At 33.9% G+C, this 18,038-nt stretch overlaps 1 protein-coding gene across 1 annotated transcript in view; it reads right to left on the bottom strand.

The window, feature by feature from the left end:
* Positions 1-3,173, bottom strand: part of LOC132558744 (low-density lipoprotein receptor-related protein 4-like) — a 43,754-nt gene extending 40,581 nt beyond the window's left edge. The window contains exons 1-2 of the mRNA XM_060223340.1: positions 3,140-3,173; positions 2,528-2,656 (exon numbers count right to left, since the gene is read on the bottom strand). Coding sequence (XP_060079323.1) covers positions 2,528-2,656; positions 3,140-3,173 — 163 coding nt within the window. The remainder of the gene's footprint in view (positions 1-2,527; positions 2,657-3,139) is intronic.
* Positions 3,174-18,038: the final 14,865 nt, after the last annotated feature.

Raw genomic sequence — 18,038 nt, 5'->3', positions numbered from 1 at the left:
ACTGTCACCGTTCCCTGTTTTGATTGGAGGTAGCAGAGTTCATCACATGACCTTTTGGAACATTGTTTTTACCCACTGCTATGTTATGATTTCTCAATTGTATAAAGACACACACTTACATACTCCAAATGATAATGATATGAATTAGTGTTAGAACACTCCTGTTCCATTTTTAATTTTTTGATGTTTTTAATAAAATGATTATGCAAACTTTTCAATGTTACAATTAACAGAAAGTGCACAACATTTAACAGATATTTGAATGTTATAATGTTTTTTAAAAGTTATGAAATGAAAATCTAACCATTTAGCCCCTTTAATAACTACAAACCAAAGTTAAGATATTGAGAGTTTCAATAACAAATTTACAATATTGAGCCCTGCCCCTCTCTCTGAGATCAGATTAAACCCTCACCTAGAACTTCTTGAACTCTGAAAACTTCAATTACAATTCCAGATGAATGGAGCCTGAAATATTGCCGACAAGATGAATCCCAATATATACACCTCTATATCAAGTGTTATTAGTACAAAGTTTGGACTTGCTCATCCATTCATGAAAAAAAACTTGTCCAAAAAATTTCAATGGATGTTATCGCTAATTAACCTTAAATAGGAATCAAGGATTGCCTTATATCTTAATTCTACAATAAAACTACACAGTACTCCGTATCAAACGACCTCCATCTTAACAACTTTATAAAGCTCACAGCTCCATCAAACAGGTATTAATGTTTTCAAAATGAACTTCAATACCCCTTGTCTCTTTAGGTTACTGGGATCAAACAACTCTGCCTCAAAGAGTCCCTCCCTCTTTTCTTCAATACAACCCCCTCATTAAAAGCCCACAGACATTTTGGGTTGGGCGGACAAATTAGACCGATTCTGAATAATAAAACTCATCACACTAAAACCTGATTACTAACCAAAACCGTTTACAGCTAGTGTGACTTCATACACAGAAAAAACACCCTACAAAACTCCCTTGATAATTTACAGATGAAATCACATACAAAATATGTTTACATTAAATCTAGTTAAAAATTCAAATATCATTAAACCCGACAAAGATAATTATACAATCCTGAATAAAACCGATATTTTCTTAAAAGCGTGTGTACATTACATTAGAATAATGAAGTCCATTTTAAGTAATATTTGACATCAATGTAAAGTGATTTGTAACTTTTTGGTGAGCTAAGAGTCAATTAAATCACAAGAAACCTATATAGGTTCTCTGCGCTACAGTAAAGAAGCCAGTCAAGTAAATATCTTGAAATAATAAAAATAAAATCAAAAAATTTTACTCTTAACTGTTATTATCTAAGTCATAATTTGGGAGTGTTACATTTCAACAGTGGATTAGACGTATGAAATTGGAATCAATTTGATAAATCAAAGCTTTATTTGTTGATGATAAAGTTACAAAATCTTTTTATGACTTTGCAAGTGTTTCTTGGGTCATGTTTCAAATTTCAAAAGTAATTCGGGGCAAACAAATTAAACATGTAAACATGTTTAATATGAGAACATATTAAATAACGAAAAATAAAAATTTGATTCCTTTTCATTAAATCTCCAATTCTATCAAGATGATAGTGTAGATTTGTAACCTAGCTACAACAAAGGCGTTTCTTTGATGCTGGTGTAACTGTTGTACCTATTGTGTTGTAAGTAGAACCGCATGTTGTTACATCATACATCAGGCTAATAAAAGGGGTAACTGCCACATTAAAGACACCAAAAAGACAACTTGACAGGATATTAGACTTCCAAAATGTCTCTGTATATACTTCACAGCATTATATTTACATCTGACATGATGGTCTCCCATTAACTCAGTGTTTATCTGGATTATATTCACAGGAGTATAGATGCAGTCTGGACCACAGGACAATAACATGACATCATTTTGGCACCATGTTGACATATGTTACATCAACCTGTTGCACATGGCCACAGATGAACATACACTGATGAAATCAATTTCAAATTAGAAAAAAAAAGACCTGGTGATGTTTTAAATAAAATCTGAAATATAAATACAACCAATGAATGTCATCAGATGGTATTCATTGTCACATGAATACAATATGAGTGCCTGATAAATAATCATGACATCCTAATTGCTATATATTTAGATCTGGATCCTTAACACATTAATTGTGATCTGGATGTTTCAATCTTTGAAACAGACATAAAATATTGAGGACAACTGAACATTTTTGATTGGACATAAAATAAAAGGTTCTAGTTGAGATACTGCAAGATCAAAAACGTTTTACTTTTCTTTTATTTAAGTTTACTTAAATTCTGTCCATATCTTCCTTTATTAATACACCAACCACATCATTTTGTCATCTTTGTAAATATCATGCATTTCATTTACATAGTCACTTCTTCAAAGTCATCAGTCCAATAAACGGATATTTGTTATAATTTGGCGAGTGTATTAGTAAGAGTTTTTGATGGTCTAGGTAAATTTGTACATCTCAGTAGTATAGACAGGAAGTGGAATTATACTTACCACAATGTGCCTCATCAAAATTGTTCTGACAGTCATTGTCCCCATCACATGCCCATCTCTCTGGGATACAGATACAGTTCCCACAGGAGAACAGGTGGGGTGGACAGGTACATGGAAAACCTCGGATTTCTGAAGAAATAAAAATAGGGTAAACGTATAATTACATAATATATCTCAATTATAACCGATGGTTATTATCATCAACATTGTTTCCAGTTCTTGAGGATTTTAATGCAATATGTTGAAGGAATCGTCATGGTTGATTCAAAAATGTATGCTACCTTATAAAGAGCATTTCTGTATCGGAGTTATTTCCCTTGATTGGTAATCTTTGTTCAGTTAAATTTGATTTAGTACAAGTAAATTGTACATACATTATCTATAATGACCAAAGGTCAATATAAACATTTATAAGAAATTTTTATTATACATTTTGTGAGGATTCAGATGGAAAGTATCAAATAGAATCAATTGTAAAACTTTCATATTTTAAATATTCACGTGGCCTCACACAGAAATTACAATAAGAAATTTCAACAATATCTTAAACATCCCCCCCCCCACCCTGCCCCAACTCCACACATTTGGATGAAGTTGAATATTGAAATTTACCATGTATATACTGTAAAAGGGCCAGTGGGTTCATTCTGAGGACCTTTTAAAGATGGGTGGCACTATTGGTGCATGTATATGGCCTGAAGCCCATCATGTTCCACCAAAGGAAAGATGATGCCTGACTCCAACCCTCATACAAAAGCCATCAGACACCTTCGATGTTGCATCAACAAAGACATACATGACCTACTGGCTTAGGTTTCACGCAACAATTGAACCGAGCCAAGGGAGATAATGCTTAGTGCAATATACTCACTGCAAATTGAGATAATACATTGGCAGGTTTCCCAATAAAAAACTTGTTTATACATTTGGGTGAAGGACAGTAGTAATTACACAGATACACTTTTATTACATTAGGATATCGGAGTTTTCTTCATTTTTGCTCACCAACACCATCAATGACAGTTTGGCTTATCAATGGATGATAGATGTACATTCAGGCTGTATTTCTGGGGCGATGAATTGTAAAAATCAACCGGTACCATAAACATTGGAAAGATTATAGAGCTGGTAAAAACCTTCTAGCATTTGAGAGCTTAAAACTTCAAGGTAGAAATACTGGGAGTTTAATGTTGTAGCAGTTTGACACTGAACTTGAATGTTATGACATTTAGAGAGTGAAAATTAAATTTTGCTACAACACAATCTGACATGACATATCTATTTAATGCAACAGTTTGTTAATCAGTGGTAAAGTATTTGGTTTAGACACTCCCAGACATCATTTGAATGAGAAATAGACAATGATCAGGACCATAATGTATAACAACTGGTATTTATTTTTCTAACAGGTAAATTACTGGGGTCAATGACAAGTCCGCAGTAAAAGTAAATGATATGGGTCATCCAAGGACCCACACAGGCATAATGGTGAATCAATTATACATTATTACCAGTAAGTACAGCAATTACCAATAGACATTTACACAGCAACATGCAAGCCAATTCACTAATTGTGTAGGACACATCACTTTCTCATCCAGACTGTTAACATGTGCCTATGATCCACCTTACATTATACAGTCAATACTGCATCAACCGTAGATCCAACATTGCTGCCGTTTCTTTAGGTAACTTTATACAGATACCTCTACATCCATTTTAAATCATCAATTCACTGCTATCAAAGTGCTCTAGTTATCTCCCTTTATAAATGTATATCTGTCCATGGCAGCTGAACTTACATTTTCATTCCAGACCACCTCAATCTTATTCCAGGTCAAAGGCAAAAGGTCATGATCAATATCAAAACGACCTCAGTTTAGTACCTACATTGCTCATTCTCATTTACATTTATCTGCATTTATGTCATGACACAGAGCCCTTTTGTTTGAACCTACATTTTATACACTTTAAGTGAGATATTGTAATAGGAAACTAAACCCTAAAATGACTCAATAATTGTTTCGATACATTAATTAGTTTTTATAAAGCTGATATATTCAAATTAACAAGAGATCCCATCGGAGTTTGATCTTTCTTTGCACTTTAAAACTTTCATATTTTCACATATTTTTCTTATTTCCCTCTGTTTTTGCCTTAAATTATATGAAATTTGAAAATTCTTCTCAAAAAATGATATCAAACTGCAAAATTCAAGATTTTACCACCAACTGTTTTGTTTTCTGAACTGTCCTAAATTTTTGTAAAATTTGAAAAAGACATAACATTACTTGTGAAGTAATATTAGCAATAACAAATAAGATAAGAAATGATTAGAAGAAAATTGCAATTTTCGAAATCCAAGATTGCTCCATATCAACCATATTATTTTTCTGATCAGACCCAAAATCCAACAGGCACAACTAGGTAACAACTGGGCACTTCTGAAAAAAACAGCAATAACAATCATTCCTTTTCAAAATTCAAGATGGCTGCCTATCCCAAAATCAAACAGCTACAACTAAAGATGAAGGAAAACCTACATATGAAATGTGAGAAAGATCCAGTACTTCTCAAAAAAATATTGATAACAAACTTTAATTGTCAAAACCCAATATGGTTGCCTATCAGGAAGGCAGACTGACGACAGATGTAGGGAAATTTGATTGGTCCAGCAGTATGAGCACAGCTTAAAATGTGATAAAGAAGGAGCAGTAGAGCAAAGCATTATCCCCTGCACCTGGCTATTAACATCCAAACAGACAAATGATCATATATATATAGTCTACCTTATATTGTGTTAACATGTTGATGTAGATTCTCTGTGTCTTTAATTGCTGGTGTTAAACATGTGTACTGATTAGCTTAATAGTTTTCAAGTCATTGCCAGGAAAAAGCTTGCAAACAGAAAATTTTGTTAAAATGACTATGTTTCCCTTCTGCAGTTGTGGAATTGCACAATGTTACATGATGTGCAATGTGCATACGATATCTGCACAATGTGCGCATGTCTGCACAATGTGCGCACAGTAGTAAACTTGAAAAACTAAGCTATCACATATTTGTGCGCGCTTTGTGTGGTTCTATCACACAAATGTGCCATTCTATCATGGCAAATATACATTTAGAAATGATTTACAGATATGCGTGGGATAGGGTTTTTATTTTCTAAATATACATAAGTACAACTAAGTATAATTCCTAGTTAAGCCATTAAAATATAGGTTGGACACTTGAAGATATATCAGATACAGACTGAATTGTTAGATACACTCGTACTTTAAAATTTTTTTTCTTTTTTTTATTAAAGTGCCACACGTGACCAGCCTAAGAGTAGGTATACTCATTATACATTATACAAGGATCTAGGCAGTAGACTCAATGCTGTTCGTATTAGTAGTACAGGTTGTAGGTTCCTTAACTCTTCAGCTGGAAACCCAGGAGTATCCAGGGTGGCTGAGCAGTAGGGGAAATCAAGTCAGAAATATCAATCACAACAGCATCAGTGTACATACTTTTATTTATTTAGTACCATCTACCGGTTTCACCCTTGCCTCCCTTCATCATGATGTAATCACCGATCTATTTCAATATTTCTGTGATCGCTATTTTGTAATAACTACAAGAGTTTTCCATAATTTTTAAATTCATAATATTAGCCAACCATTTTTACCAAACAGCACAAAATGTGTGATCCTATCGCATAGTTGTGCGCACCATACAGTATAGCGTGTGCATGCACATGATGTATGCACAAGATGCACATTAAGTTTTTTTGTACGTTGTACATTACCACAACTGAAACAGAGAAAATATCAAAACTGAGATCACACCAATAGCAACAGCAGCACCAGGCTGATATTCATATGAAGTTTAAATGAGATCAGTTAAACAGATTTTGAGTTGCAACTGGAAAATAAGACAAAAAAACATCAAAATAGTAGTCGATATAAAAATTTGTTTTCAATGTCATGCTAAGTAAGTGTCAGGAAATCTTGTACTGAAATGAATCCCCCCCTAAACCCACAAGCCAGTTATTAATGCATTTTTCATATTCATCAAGATTCAAAAGAAAATTAGAAATTCTTGTGTAGATCTCTTAAGGAAACAAACCATGATGAGGGGTTAATCGCAATAAACAAGGATAACTTGATTTTACTTTGAAACATCTGCTGGTTTTTCGGGGCTTCTCCATCTTGTGGAAACAACATGCATGTGACACTGTGGTGTAACATACGTTTATAAATGTGAAACAATGAGGTCAAATCTGGATGCCATCGCTTCAAATGTTTACATAATACAACAATTAGTTTCACATCATATGAGTAATGAAACTTGTTGAAAGCCTTGAAACTCAGTTCTACACATGTCAGGAACACCAGGCAGCATTTTGAGGTCTGTAGCTTCTTTCCATTAGACTTCATAATTATACACTGCAGGCTGCGACTCAATGTTCCCTAGGCCAAGAATGCTTTACACACAATAACAAATGCCAACACAAGTAAAACTTCTCTGGCTTGTTAAACTCCCCATGCATATGTGATTAATTAATTAGGAGGTGTGCACATTCTGTAATCAAAATCCATTAAGTTAATTACAGAAGAACTGCTTCTAACAACTTGACATATTCAAGACACAAGCTTTTATTGCCTTCTCAAAATAGATAGAGATTTTGTGCTTCTTCACATTTTGAAACTCTGGAGAAAAAAAAAAAAGGAAAAAAACCATGTTGCAGCTGCATGATATGTTATAGTATAAAACTTATTACATCCACCTCTAAAAAAAAAAAAATATTTAGACGAATACTTTATCACAATAAACTCCGGTTGATAATAATACATCAAATTATCAAATTTAAGATTCAGTAGATGAGAACAAACACGCACTTGGCAGAAGGTTGATACATTTCTGGCTTAAAGAACGAGGCAGTTATATATCGCATTGTAAACCGAGCTCAATACCAAAATACTGTATCCTAATAAAGTGAAAGTTGGTCAACAATAAACCAGATGTAGTTTACAGACTTTGATATAAAATATATGGATATCAAGAGTTATTATTTCCAACATGCAACTGAAAATGAAATTCTATAAAAAGTTGAAAATCAGTCAAACAATCATACTCCAAATGATATACCCAATTTGAAGTTTAATTAAAGAGTCTGTGCATATACATATATCACGTTACATTCAAAAGGGTGAAAAAATATTAACTTCCATCAGTTTCTCGAACTGAACAGTGATTGTGTCATCATTTAAAAGAAATTTCAAACTTCCATCACTGATGAGTCAGAATTAAAACGCATTTGATTACTAAGTCTTCTTTTTTTAATGATTTCAAGGTTATACAGACATGTAAAATCTGATAGCCAAAAACTTCCATGCAAATAAGTTCTGCATCTAGACTTCCATTTAACACCAGCTTAGATGTGATGTTGTTGTCTATATCCGACCTTCAAAGTTTTTAACAGAAACAAACAGGAATATACAGTTCAGACAGTTGTGATCTGTTTTATGGTTTGAGCTGTCAGTTCCAATCACACTCACTATGAACAGAAGGAAACCATTGTCTGTTTTGTAGATCTTTACTGATAACCTTCAAATAACCTTGATATGTCAATGTTTTAACATATCAGTATATGTTGCCGCTAAATCTACACGTGCACTATCATCTATTCAGTTTTTTTCTCAATATGATTACTTTGATCTTAAAATATTTTATACATTGTTTTTTTTTTCGATTTGAAATGTACTCACTATAATTTACTGTATTTTATAGAGAAGTACATAACTGTCAGACAACAGGACAAACTAAGATAAAAGACCATATAACATACAAGTCAGTAAAATATAAAGTCCTAAGCAGGATGATCACTCCGGCCAGATAAAAAGCATGCTGTAAATGTGGTAACATTCTAAAGACTTGCGACATACTTTCTGGTTTTTCAGCACTAATAACTTTTAAAGTGGATTTCCTGTTTTTGTCTTTATATAAATATCTTTGGCACAGTTTTCATTTATTTTGTCTGACAACTAAGAGGTGATAAACAACATTAGAATATCACAAAAAATAAAAACAAATAAAAACATTTTTTTTTATATCTTTAATACGTGTTTTTATATTTCTTTAATCCCAAGATCCAAGAATTTTAATGTTGTCTCAAAGATGTCAGTGATGTACTGTGGATTCATTTTATTTCGTGGGGGTCCAATTTTCGTTGTTTTCGTGAATGAGCAAATCCACGAATTTAAAAACACAACGAAATATGAACTACTTACTAAAGTAATTTTGAAATTTGACCAAGTAATCTTTGCCGACACCGGAAACGTCCACCGGTAATGACAGAAGCCCCGTAATTAGTCGGGAGTCGGGTAGTACATGGATACGCTAAATTGGTGTCAACGATATATGATTATATATTATTAAACATAACAAAGGGTAAGTACCATTGTGATGCTAAGTATGATGGGATCGCAGTCGTTAGCGACACTGTGGACACTAGGCTTGATCGGACCATCCTGTCGATTGAAGATTGGATCCGTATTTCTATCCGACTACAGGTTCACAATAATTATTAATAATGCAGATCTTGTTTACACACCTGTTTACACACATGGTCCCATCGATACGCGTGGTGTTTTCATATGACTGCGGTACACCGACTGATCAGCACACAATGTTTATCCACTGAAAACAATTGTTTCTGATAATTACCGATTGATTACACGCCAGGATATATACTGATTTGTGGTTTGATATTAATGCGATAAACACGTTCTTTTATTCTTGTCATTAGTGTTAATTCCTGTGAACATAGCCTTAATACAAACAGAAAAAAATTCGACTGGAAGCAAAAAGAGAAAATTCTAACGTTTTTATTTTTTCCCACAGAATCAAAAATCCACGAATTTATGAGTCCACGAAACTGTCTAATTTGTAGAAACAACGAAAATTGAACCCAACGAAAATAAATGAATCCACAGTATATACTAAAGAATGCTACCTCGGTTTGGATTAGGCTTCCATAACACACTGCATGACCCTCCCACACTAAAGCAAGCATAAGCCTTCCTATCACATTCAGGCACATACCAACATTTATATAGAAATAAAACTTCAGATATTTCAAATATAAAAAAAAAAGCTGTGTGAATGTTTCATCTGTGTTTTCATTCGTATCCTCTTCGGAGAAACTCCAGAGATTTACTGTCTGGCACTAAAAGTAAAAATCCATTTCAAAGGAAAAACGTGGACACAGTATGCATTCCCCCTAAGGGGAAAATCTATCATTACATCAATATGAAACAAGACCTCGTTGATGCACATCTGCACACTAGTGATAACTGTGCATATTACCTATCAGCAACTCAAATATAACTTGGTCCAAAACCATCCATCGCCATTGTTTGAGAGTGTTTCTGATAACATCTTTTTGCTCCACAGAAATGCGGTAATCTGTTTGTGTAAGTGTTTGTGGTGAAAAGATTCGTAGATGCGTGTCATACGAGAGGTTTGGTATCTGAGGGTTTTATATATTGCTTTTGGCAGCAGAATGACTGGTAACATGCAAAAACCTGTAAAACACTCTGTAGCACGTGTGTAAATGCGTCGCTGATGAGCAATTAATGGCAAAAGCAGCTTCATGACAATCAATTCAAGGTATTTAATTATCACAAGAAATGTTGAGAGGAGGAAGTATTATCATGGAAATTAATTTTAATGAAATGTAATGTCACACCTTCAAGTTCTATATGAGGGTATAAATATATTTATTTATCCTAATCTCCCATAATTTTGTTCTTGGCAACAGATAATCTACTCTAACGGTTTAAGTAAATGTAACTTTCCAAAAAGCACAACTCATCTACCCTTTTTTCACCTTGACTAGAAAAGAAGTTACAACATTTCAGAAACTTCAGCTCTATTACAGGCAAGATTTCTTAATTATCAGTTATCTAAAGAATTATCATTTGAAAAGCACCTGTACATTTGGTCAATATTAATTTGGTGGATTATTCTTCGGGTCATTTGAGAATAGAAAGCTGATTAAAAATTAAACTTTGCTAAATTCAAGAAACTAACACCTATCTTCAGATTGTTTATTCATGAAGGAAAACCATCACCTTATTTAGGGATGTTTTAAGAGCAAATCAGCTCAAAATTTAATTCATACTGTATTTAACTTGTAAATTCAGTAAATTACAGTCCCCTACCAAATGTGAAATTACATGCAAAACAAATCTTTCCTTGACATTGGTTGAAGGTCTTGTTTTTAATATACAAGCTAGCAGTGTAGAAGACAGATCCTTGACTTTTTCTTTGATGTAGGTCAAAGGTCAAAATGTAGGTTAGAGTGACCTAGTTTTGGTGAATCAATACCTAAGTATAAAGTTCCAGTAACTATAAAGTGTAGGAGAACCTGGGCAAGATAGTGGAAGGATGGACACAACATGTGGAAGGATGGACACAACATGTGGAAGGATGGAAGGATGGACACAACATGTGGAAGGATGGACACAACATGTGGAAGGATGGAAGGATGGACACAACATGTGGAAGGATGGACACAACATGTGGAAGGATGGACACAACATGTGGAAGGATGGACACAACATTTGGAAGGATGGAAGGATGGACACAACATGTGGAAGGATGGACACAACATGTGGAAGGATGGACACAACATGTGGAAGGATGGAAGGATGGACACAACATGTGGAAGGATGGACACAACATGTGGAAGGATGGAAGGATGGACACAACATGTGGAAGGATGGACACAACATGTGGAAGGATGGACACAACATAGATGTAAAACTGCCCTTGGATCCAAATAGGGGTATAAAAATCCATCAGAGCCAACGCATTACCTAAGCACTCAAAGACGGAGGGTGGGCTTATTATTGGACATTGAAATAGTATACATTTACTACACCGAACAGCAGTAGATATGAGAATTCTGTTACTACGATTAATACACAATAGTCACAACAGTAGAAAGGAACCATTAGTGATCACATAACATATATAATCCTCACCAAAGTGCATGATCAAAATCCACACTTTTTTTTTTAGAAAATAGCTAATTTGAAATATTAACTTAGCTGATGGTTAAATTAGTATGCTACAATATACATATATTTCTTCCACTTCTCTTATCTTGCACCAATGGGCTTCCGTGATATTATACCAGTCTTTTAGTTCATTCATCAGGAAAAAATTAACCTCAATTACCTACTGTGTGCCCCACCTGTCTAAGGGCGGCTTTCATTACAAATGATAAACCTACTTGTCCAACACATTTTCTATGTCACTTCAGCCAATCAAGACTATTAGATTTTGCAAGAGAAGTGGATGAAATATATGTTATGTGATCACTCATGATTCCTTTCAACTGTTGAAACTGTGTACATTTATAATATTAACTGCATTCTCAGCCCCAAAACCTCCCCACCCCTTCCCGCGACTCCTAACCTTCTCCCATCCCCTTGGTGTTAAGCTTACAATTGCTTTAACACAGTGTTAAGTCATATTTGCTAAACATCAAAGAAAAAATACATTGTAATAATTTTTTTTCAAATCATAGAAACAAATTCATAAGTGTATATGACAACTTGTGACAAAATTAACACAATTTCACAATTATGATAGAATGTGGGTATATATCACAAGCCATGTAAGTTGGTTTAGTTTAACTGAATGAGCTCAAGCTAGGTCCCTGACAACAGAAAACTAATATATAACATTAAATATTTTCTCCCACATGTTGTCATGTAATACATACTGAAAATCTGGCAAGGAAAATTTGTCCCTTAAATGTTCCATCTCAATAAGATTAAATGACCAATTTTAAATTTCACTTAAAGTTTACTCATTTAATACATGTTTATTACATGTATACATCTCTGAAGTATCAATAACACACCAACTGTGTTCGAAGCTATATATCAATATTGAAACACGATATAAAAAGAAAAATATAGCTGTTAAAAGTGTGAAATTTGATGTCTGAAACAGGTGCTGCTAATTGATAAGATTTGGTATCATATTTTTATGAAACACCACTGTAAATGGACAGTACATACAAACCCTGAATGCTATGTACTTAACATGGACACCTTTGTATCAGAATTCAACACTCTCGGCCATTAGAAATAGTATCTAGACATCTATTTTACACAAGGTCATGAAGAAACCATAGAGCCTTTTACTCCAACGTCATTCTACACAAGCATGTAGTAATTCTGTACTTTACAAATATCACGTGTTTGAAATAAAATCGTATGTTGTGATGCCCCATTTTGTTACTGTATCCTGTCATCATAACAACGAACATGTCACTGGAGACTGGTATATACACCTGTTCTCCCACCTGAACGAGGGATTGACCAGGATTACAGGTATCACTAACCATATCTTAATATCCCGACAACCCCTTTAAAATACTGCAGACCACTTCATCTGATTTTAGCCCGCTGTATAACAAACAGGTAGGTACCACACCAGAAAATATTACCTTCAGACTAAGAACATTTCGTTTCTGATGACTTAATAAAAAAAAATCAATTTGCCAGACTCTTCAAGCACAAGTTTTCTTCATTTAATCATATCAAATTGAAGAATATCTGTTACCTTTACAAATTGAATACATGGGAAGGGGAGGGGAGGGGGCCATTAAGGTTGGTTGTAGTGTAGGATATATACGGTAACTCAATAGTGAGCCATTAACGGCAATAATTCTGTAATTAAGGGGTTGCAGGCCCTACATTTGCTAAACTGCACATGCTCGTAAGTATGACTAATGTATACACCAAGTTTCATGATGGTTGCTTAACTGTGGGCAAAGTTATGCCCAGGACACAAAATGACGGACAGACAAACGGACAGATGGACAAGGTAGCAACTAAATGCTTCACTGAAAATTTTCTAGGAGCATGAAAATGATCACGTGAGGAAAATTTACCTGAAAAAATAAAGCAGAACAGGATAAAACTATCGTAGGCACAGAACATTTACGGTAAGCCAGGTATGTGATGTATGAGGGGGCCAGGTGTTTAAGTGTTTACATCACAAGTAGAATGTATATCTTATATACTATATATACCCCCTACCTGATACATAAAGATATGTCGCCAACACTACCCCCCCTACTTAATTATCCCAAAGGAGGGCATATATAATTGTAGGTATAATTGTAATCAGACTCACAGTTACAAAAAGGAAAGTAAATCATATCTATGAATAGACCACCCCAAAGTTTAAAACAACTGGTGTGCATGGTACGACGGCAGGGCGTGTTTGGTCTGTATTTGAGACCTAATCTACCGTATTGCTTTGCATTATAGAACCATGAACCAGATCTACTTCAATAACATGTAATATATCTTATTGATTAAATTATACAAGTTTTCTTACTGGTTATGTGCAATTATGTTACCGGACACCCAGCATTCATTAGTGAACATAAAATAAGACCGATTTCAAGTTACCAAATTACTGTTTGCATTGCTACTTAACAGAAAAAAAGACCCCAGGAATTTCAATTTGAGCATATTATATAGATTATTAGACAAATTATTTAAAATCTTTTGTGTCCGACAAAAAATTTAATTGCAGTATGCCAAAACAGTGTCAAAATGCATTGATCATATATTTCATTGGTGTATAAAACATTCCTTCTATAAGAACAATGTATTATACAACGTAATTAATTTACTGCACTCCCTCTGCACTGTGCCTTAGGACAACACAAAACATTTTACTAAAATCTGAGGCAGCAGTTTGTTGCTATAGAAGGATAATGAGAAATTGATCGTTTTAATTCTTTTGAAGAGAAAAAAGATATTGGAGGATTTTAATATTATCAGGTATAAGGGCTTAATGTCAGATAAATATGCTAATTAATACAACAACAAAATATTTACATGTAACATTTTACACAACTTTGTAAAAAAAAAAATCTACCACAATAACACTGTCTTAACAATTTATTGGCTCATGAGACACAAAATATGTTTTGTTTTTAAATAATGTTAGAAAAAAAAAAATATTATCAGGTCTTTAATTTCTTACTGGAGACATGTGGTATATTCTATTCAATGTCAAAATCCTTAGGAAATGAACTCCGGTTGTAAAAACACCCGATTGATTATCTGACATTAATTTTTCTCATTGAATTGAACACAGATGTAGTTCCCTACAGATTTGGACGAGTGAATCCATTGTCAATGATATTATCGAACCTCTAAGCCTGACTTTGAATGACACTGACCGCTACTTGACAGGTATAATTTGGTCAGACCACACGATAGGGTTTGTATTGGTGATTAGTTTTGTGCTATCATTGTAAGATATTTGACCATTCGCCAATTCAATGATCCTTCGAACTGCTGTTACTTCCAATTACTGATTTCACCAGGTTGAAGGTCGCAAGTCACGATCTCTTAACAGGTGTCCCAAATTTTTTCCATCAAATATCATTTTCCTTTCCAAAAATAGCTTTGCTCAATACAAGAATTATATCAAAAAAGTTCATTTCGTAAGTCTTTGTTTTATTATTTTTCCCCGTTATAGAATTTGTCACCCTTTTTCCAAATTCACAGCTGTATGGGCCAAAAGACCTGAAGAACATGTCCTAGGAATGTTTGATTATTTTTCATAATCATTTTTAAATTGTTTTATTTTATAATGAAGTTGCTGCCCCTAATTTAAATCATTTAATATAAACTTTTCTTATTTTTCAAAAAGTGGAAAATAAGCTAACAGCTTATATTAATCACTCTTGTTGGCCGGGTTGGAATGTTAACCATGTGCTCGGCCTCAGGGGTCTTATTGTGCAAACTGGAGTACATGGAGAAAGCCCCCCTTGTAGGGCAGGTGATTCCAAAGTTTACTCCTTCACATCTACTAGAGGAATCGAACCCATGACCACTAGATGAAAGGTTTGTGCATTACCACTGCTGCACCTAACCATCTAAGTTTACATCATTATCTTCAAAACATCAATTTTAAAAAGTATTAAGAGACAGACGTTTCCACTGTTTCAGGAATTTAACAAAATTTCTATAAAGTAAAAATTTTGGCATATAAACTAAAAACACAAGATTTTTATGAGGTAGAGATCCTAAAGTGGCAGGAGATAGCACATTAATCACACTCAAAGACCTCGCCTTATACCACTGAACTGGAGCAAGCCAACCTAAATCACCTAATCAAATAATTAACCGAATATAAGTCTGGCAATGTTGGGTATACACTCAACTTATCACTATACTAACCACTTGTTTTCTACCCACGTTCCTCACAATCTCATCAAATCTAACACTTTCACCAAAATGCACTTTCAACTCTTATATCTCACAGAAATTTCAATATTTTTTTTTTGTTTTTTTTGTTTCGTTGAAATAAATCTACTCCTATTGCTCATGGTTGTTGAAACAAATACCAAATAAATTCCTGGGGGTGTCTGGCCATTGTATCTATGTAATCAAACAATAATGAAACCATGCTGATTATGATTTCAACAGATGGGCGATGGCTTTCATAGTTGTTATGTTTGCCACTTGAATAAGGTAGAACTTCTACATTGGTTACGCTGCAAAGGATGTAACTGATTTCATAAATACAACAGGTAAACCCCATATATGACCATTAAAAGAAACTTTCACATTCATTTTTATTTTAACTCTGCTTCTCTAAAAACATGTCTTATCTCAGGACTTGAGAAAATCTTACTGTGAACAAGATAGTGAAATACACCTTTAGGGTGAAAATTACTGAATGAATCCATCAGATCTAAACACACTGAGTATAATCACTAACTGAAGATTTCAGAGTTGAATTTAAACTAACAGAGGCAAAGGTTATGTAGCATTAAGCCCATTATATTTTGTACACCCTAATTAGTGTATAATTACTCATGCATTCCGTTTCTCCAAAATAACTATGATGAAAAGTGATTCCAAAGCTCTGTGTGAACTCTGCACTACAAATATATATTTCCTTTGTTGTAATAGAACCATCACTCTTTTTGTAACAGGTTTGGGCATTGGACAGCTGGTACCAAATGATTGGAATTCCCAGTGAATGCCACAAGACAGCAATGAGATGACAGAGTGGTCTGGAGATCCATAAAGGATAACATTGAGCCAAGTCCACATATCCTACAGCTGACAAGTCCACATTTATAATAACGCTGGTTTTCTTCATGTCAGTAAAGATGGAGCACCTGTCTATTCAATTATATCATTGTCGGCCTATTTCATCTAATTTAATTGATTTTTCCCCCATGTTTTTGTACAAAAAATAATAAATAAAAATTAAACATAAACCTTGTTACAATACTAGCGTTCTATACAATGACATTTGGTGTTATATTATGATATATCAAAAAGTGTTGTCGTTAGTAAGGAATCATTACAAAATGGTATTGAAGGACAGAGTTGTTCATGTGGTAATGAGGAATCATTTAACAAGAAGTTTAATCAATGGATTTCAAAATTTCTTCTTTAAATCTTTTCTGAATTGACATTCATTTTCTCACGAACAGAAGTTACCAATGTATAGGACCTACAGGATGTTTATGTTATATACTGAATTGTCCAGCATTTGATATGGCTGTGTTATATCTATTGTTTGTTTGCTATGTGTCATTTTGAACACTGGGAATCCTTTTGTAAGAAGTAGCTGCAGTTGGCTACCTCGCTCATGCAGAAAGCCAGAAGTATCAGTACTATGACTGTACATATGGTCCATAATTTCAGTCTTCTGAACAACACAAACAGCTATAGGATAGGTAGGAATCAACATGAAACACCTCAGATCTTCATTTGAGCTTGCATTTAAGTCCAACGCTCTCTAGCCATCATGGCCCCATTTAACAAGGATTAATCTAGAATATGGGGATACTACCCATTGAAAAAAGGGGGAATTTTTGGGATTATTTTCAGAAATGTGAAATTTTGGAAAGCCCTTCTGATCAGCATTCAAAAGAAGGATAGAGTTTAAATCTATAACATACATGAAGATTACATGAATAGAATATGACAAGGTTGAGGTTAGATTGGTATTTCTTTTTCATGATTTGCATATTTTGAAAGTAAAAACGCATTAATTAGCTCTGTTTTAGAGAACATTTTCCCTACTTTAGGAAATGTCCCTATTAACCTCAGTATCTTTTCTTGATTTGAAATTTGTTTATATTCTGTGGGGAAAACATACTGCCTGGGGAATACTACCCTTTTCCAGTAGTAAAATTTGTCCAGATAAATCCTTATCTAATATCAAATTACTGACTTGTATTAAAAATCCAATTTGCCATGCCTATTCCTGTAATATTCCGTACACATGTCCACAAACAAGAACCCTTCATGTCTTTTCAAGAATAATATGGATAATTGTAATTATTTTAGACAGAAAACTCATTAAGGTCCAAACCAAGGAATCTGATTTATTAGAAAAGTTCTGATCATTGGGCAATAAACTTTACTCAACTGATATCAAAATTGTTTTA

This window comes from Ylistrum balloti, unplaced genomic scaffold, assembly GCF_031769215.1.
Source record: "Ylistrum balloti isolate Yb309-2 unplaced genomic scaffold, AGI_CSIRO_Ybal_v1 Utg370820, whole genome shotgun sequence".
Classification (NCBI taxonomy): Eukaryota; Metazoa; Mollusca; class Bivalvia; order Pectinida; family Pectinidae; genus Ylistrum; species Ylistrum balloti.
The sequence above is the reverse complement of the archived record's forward strand: the minus strand, read 5'-3'. Positions and strand labels throughout refer to the sequence as shown.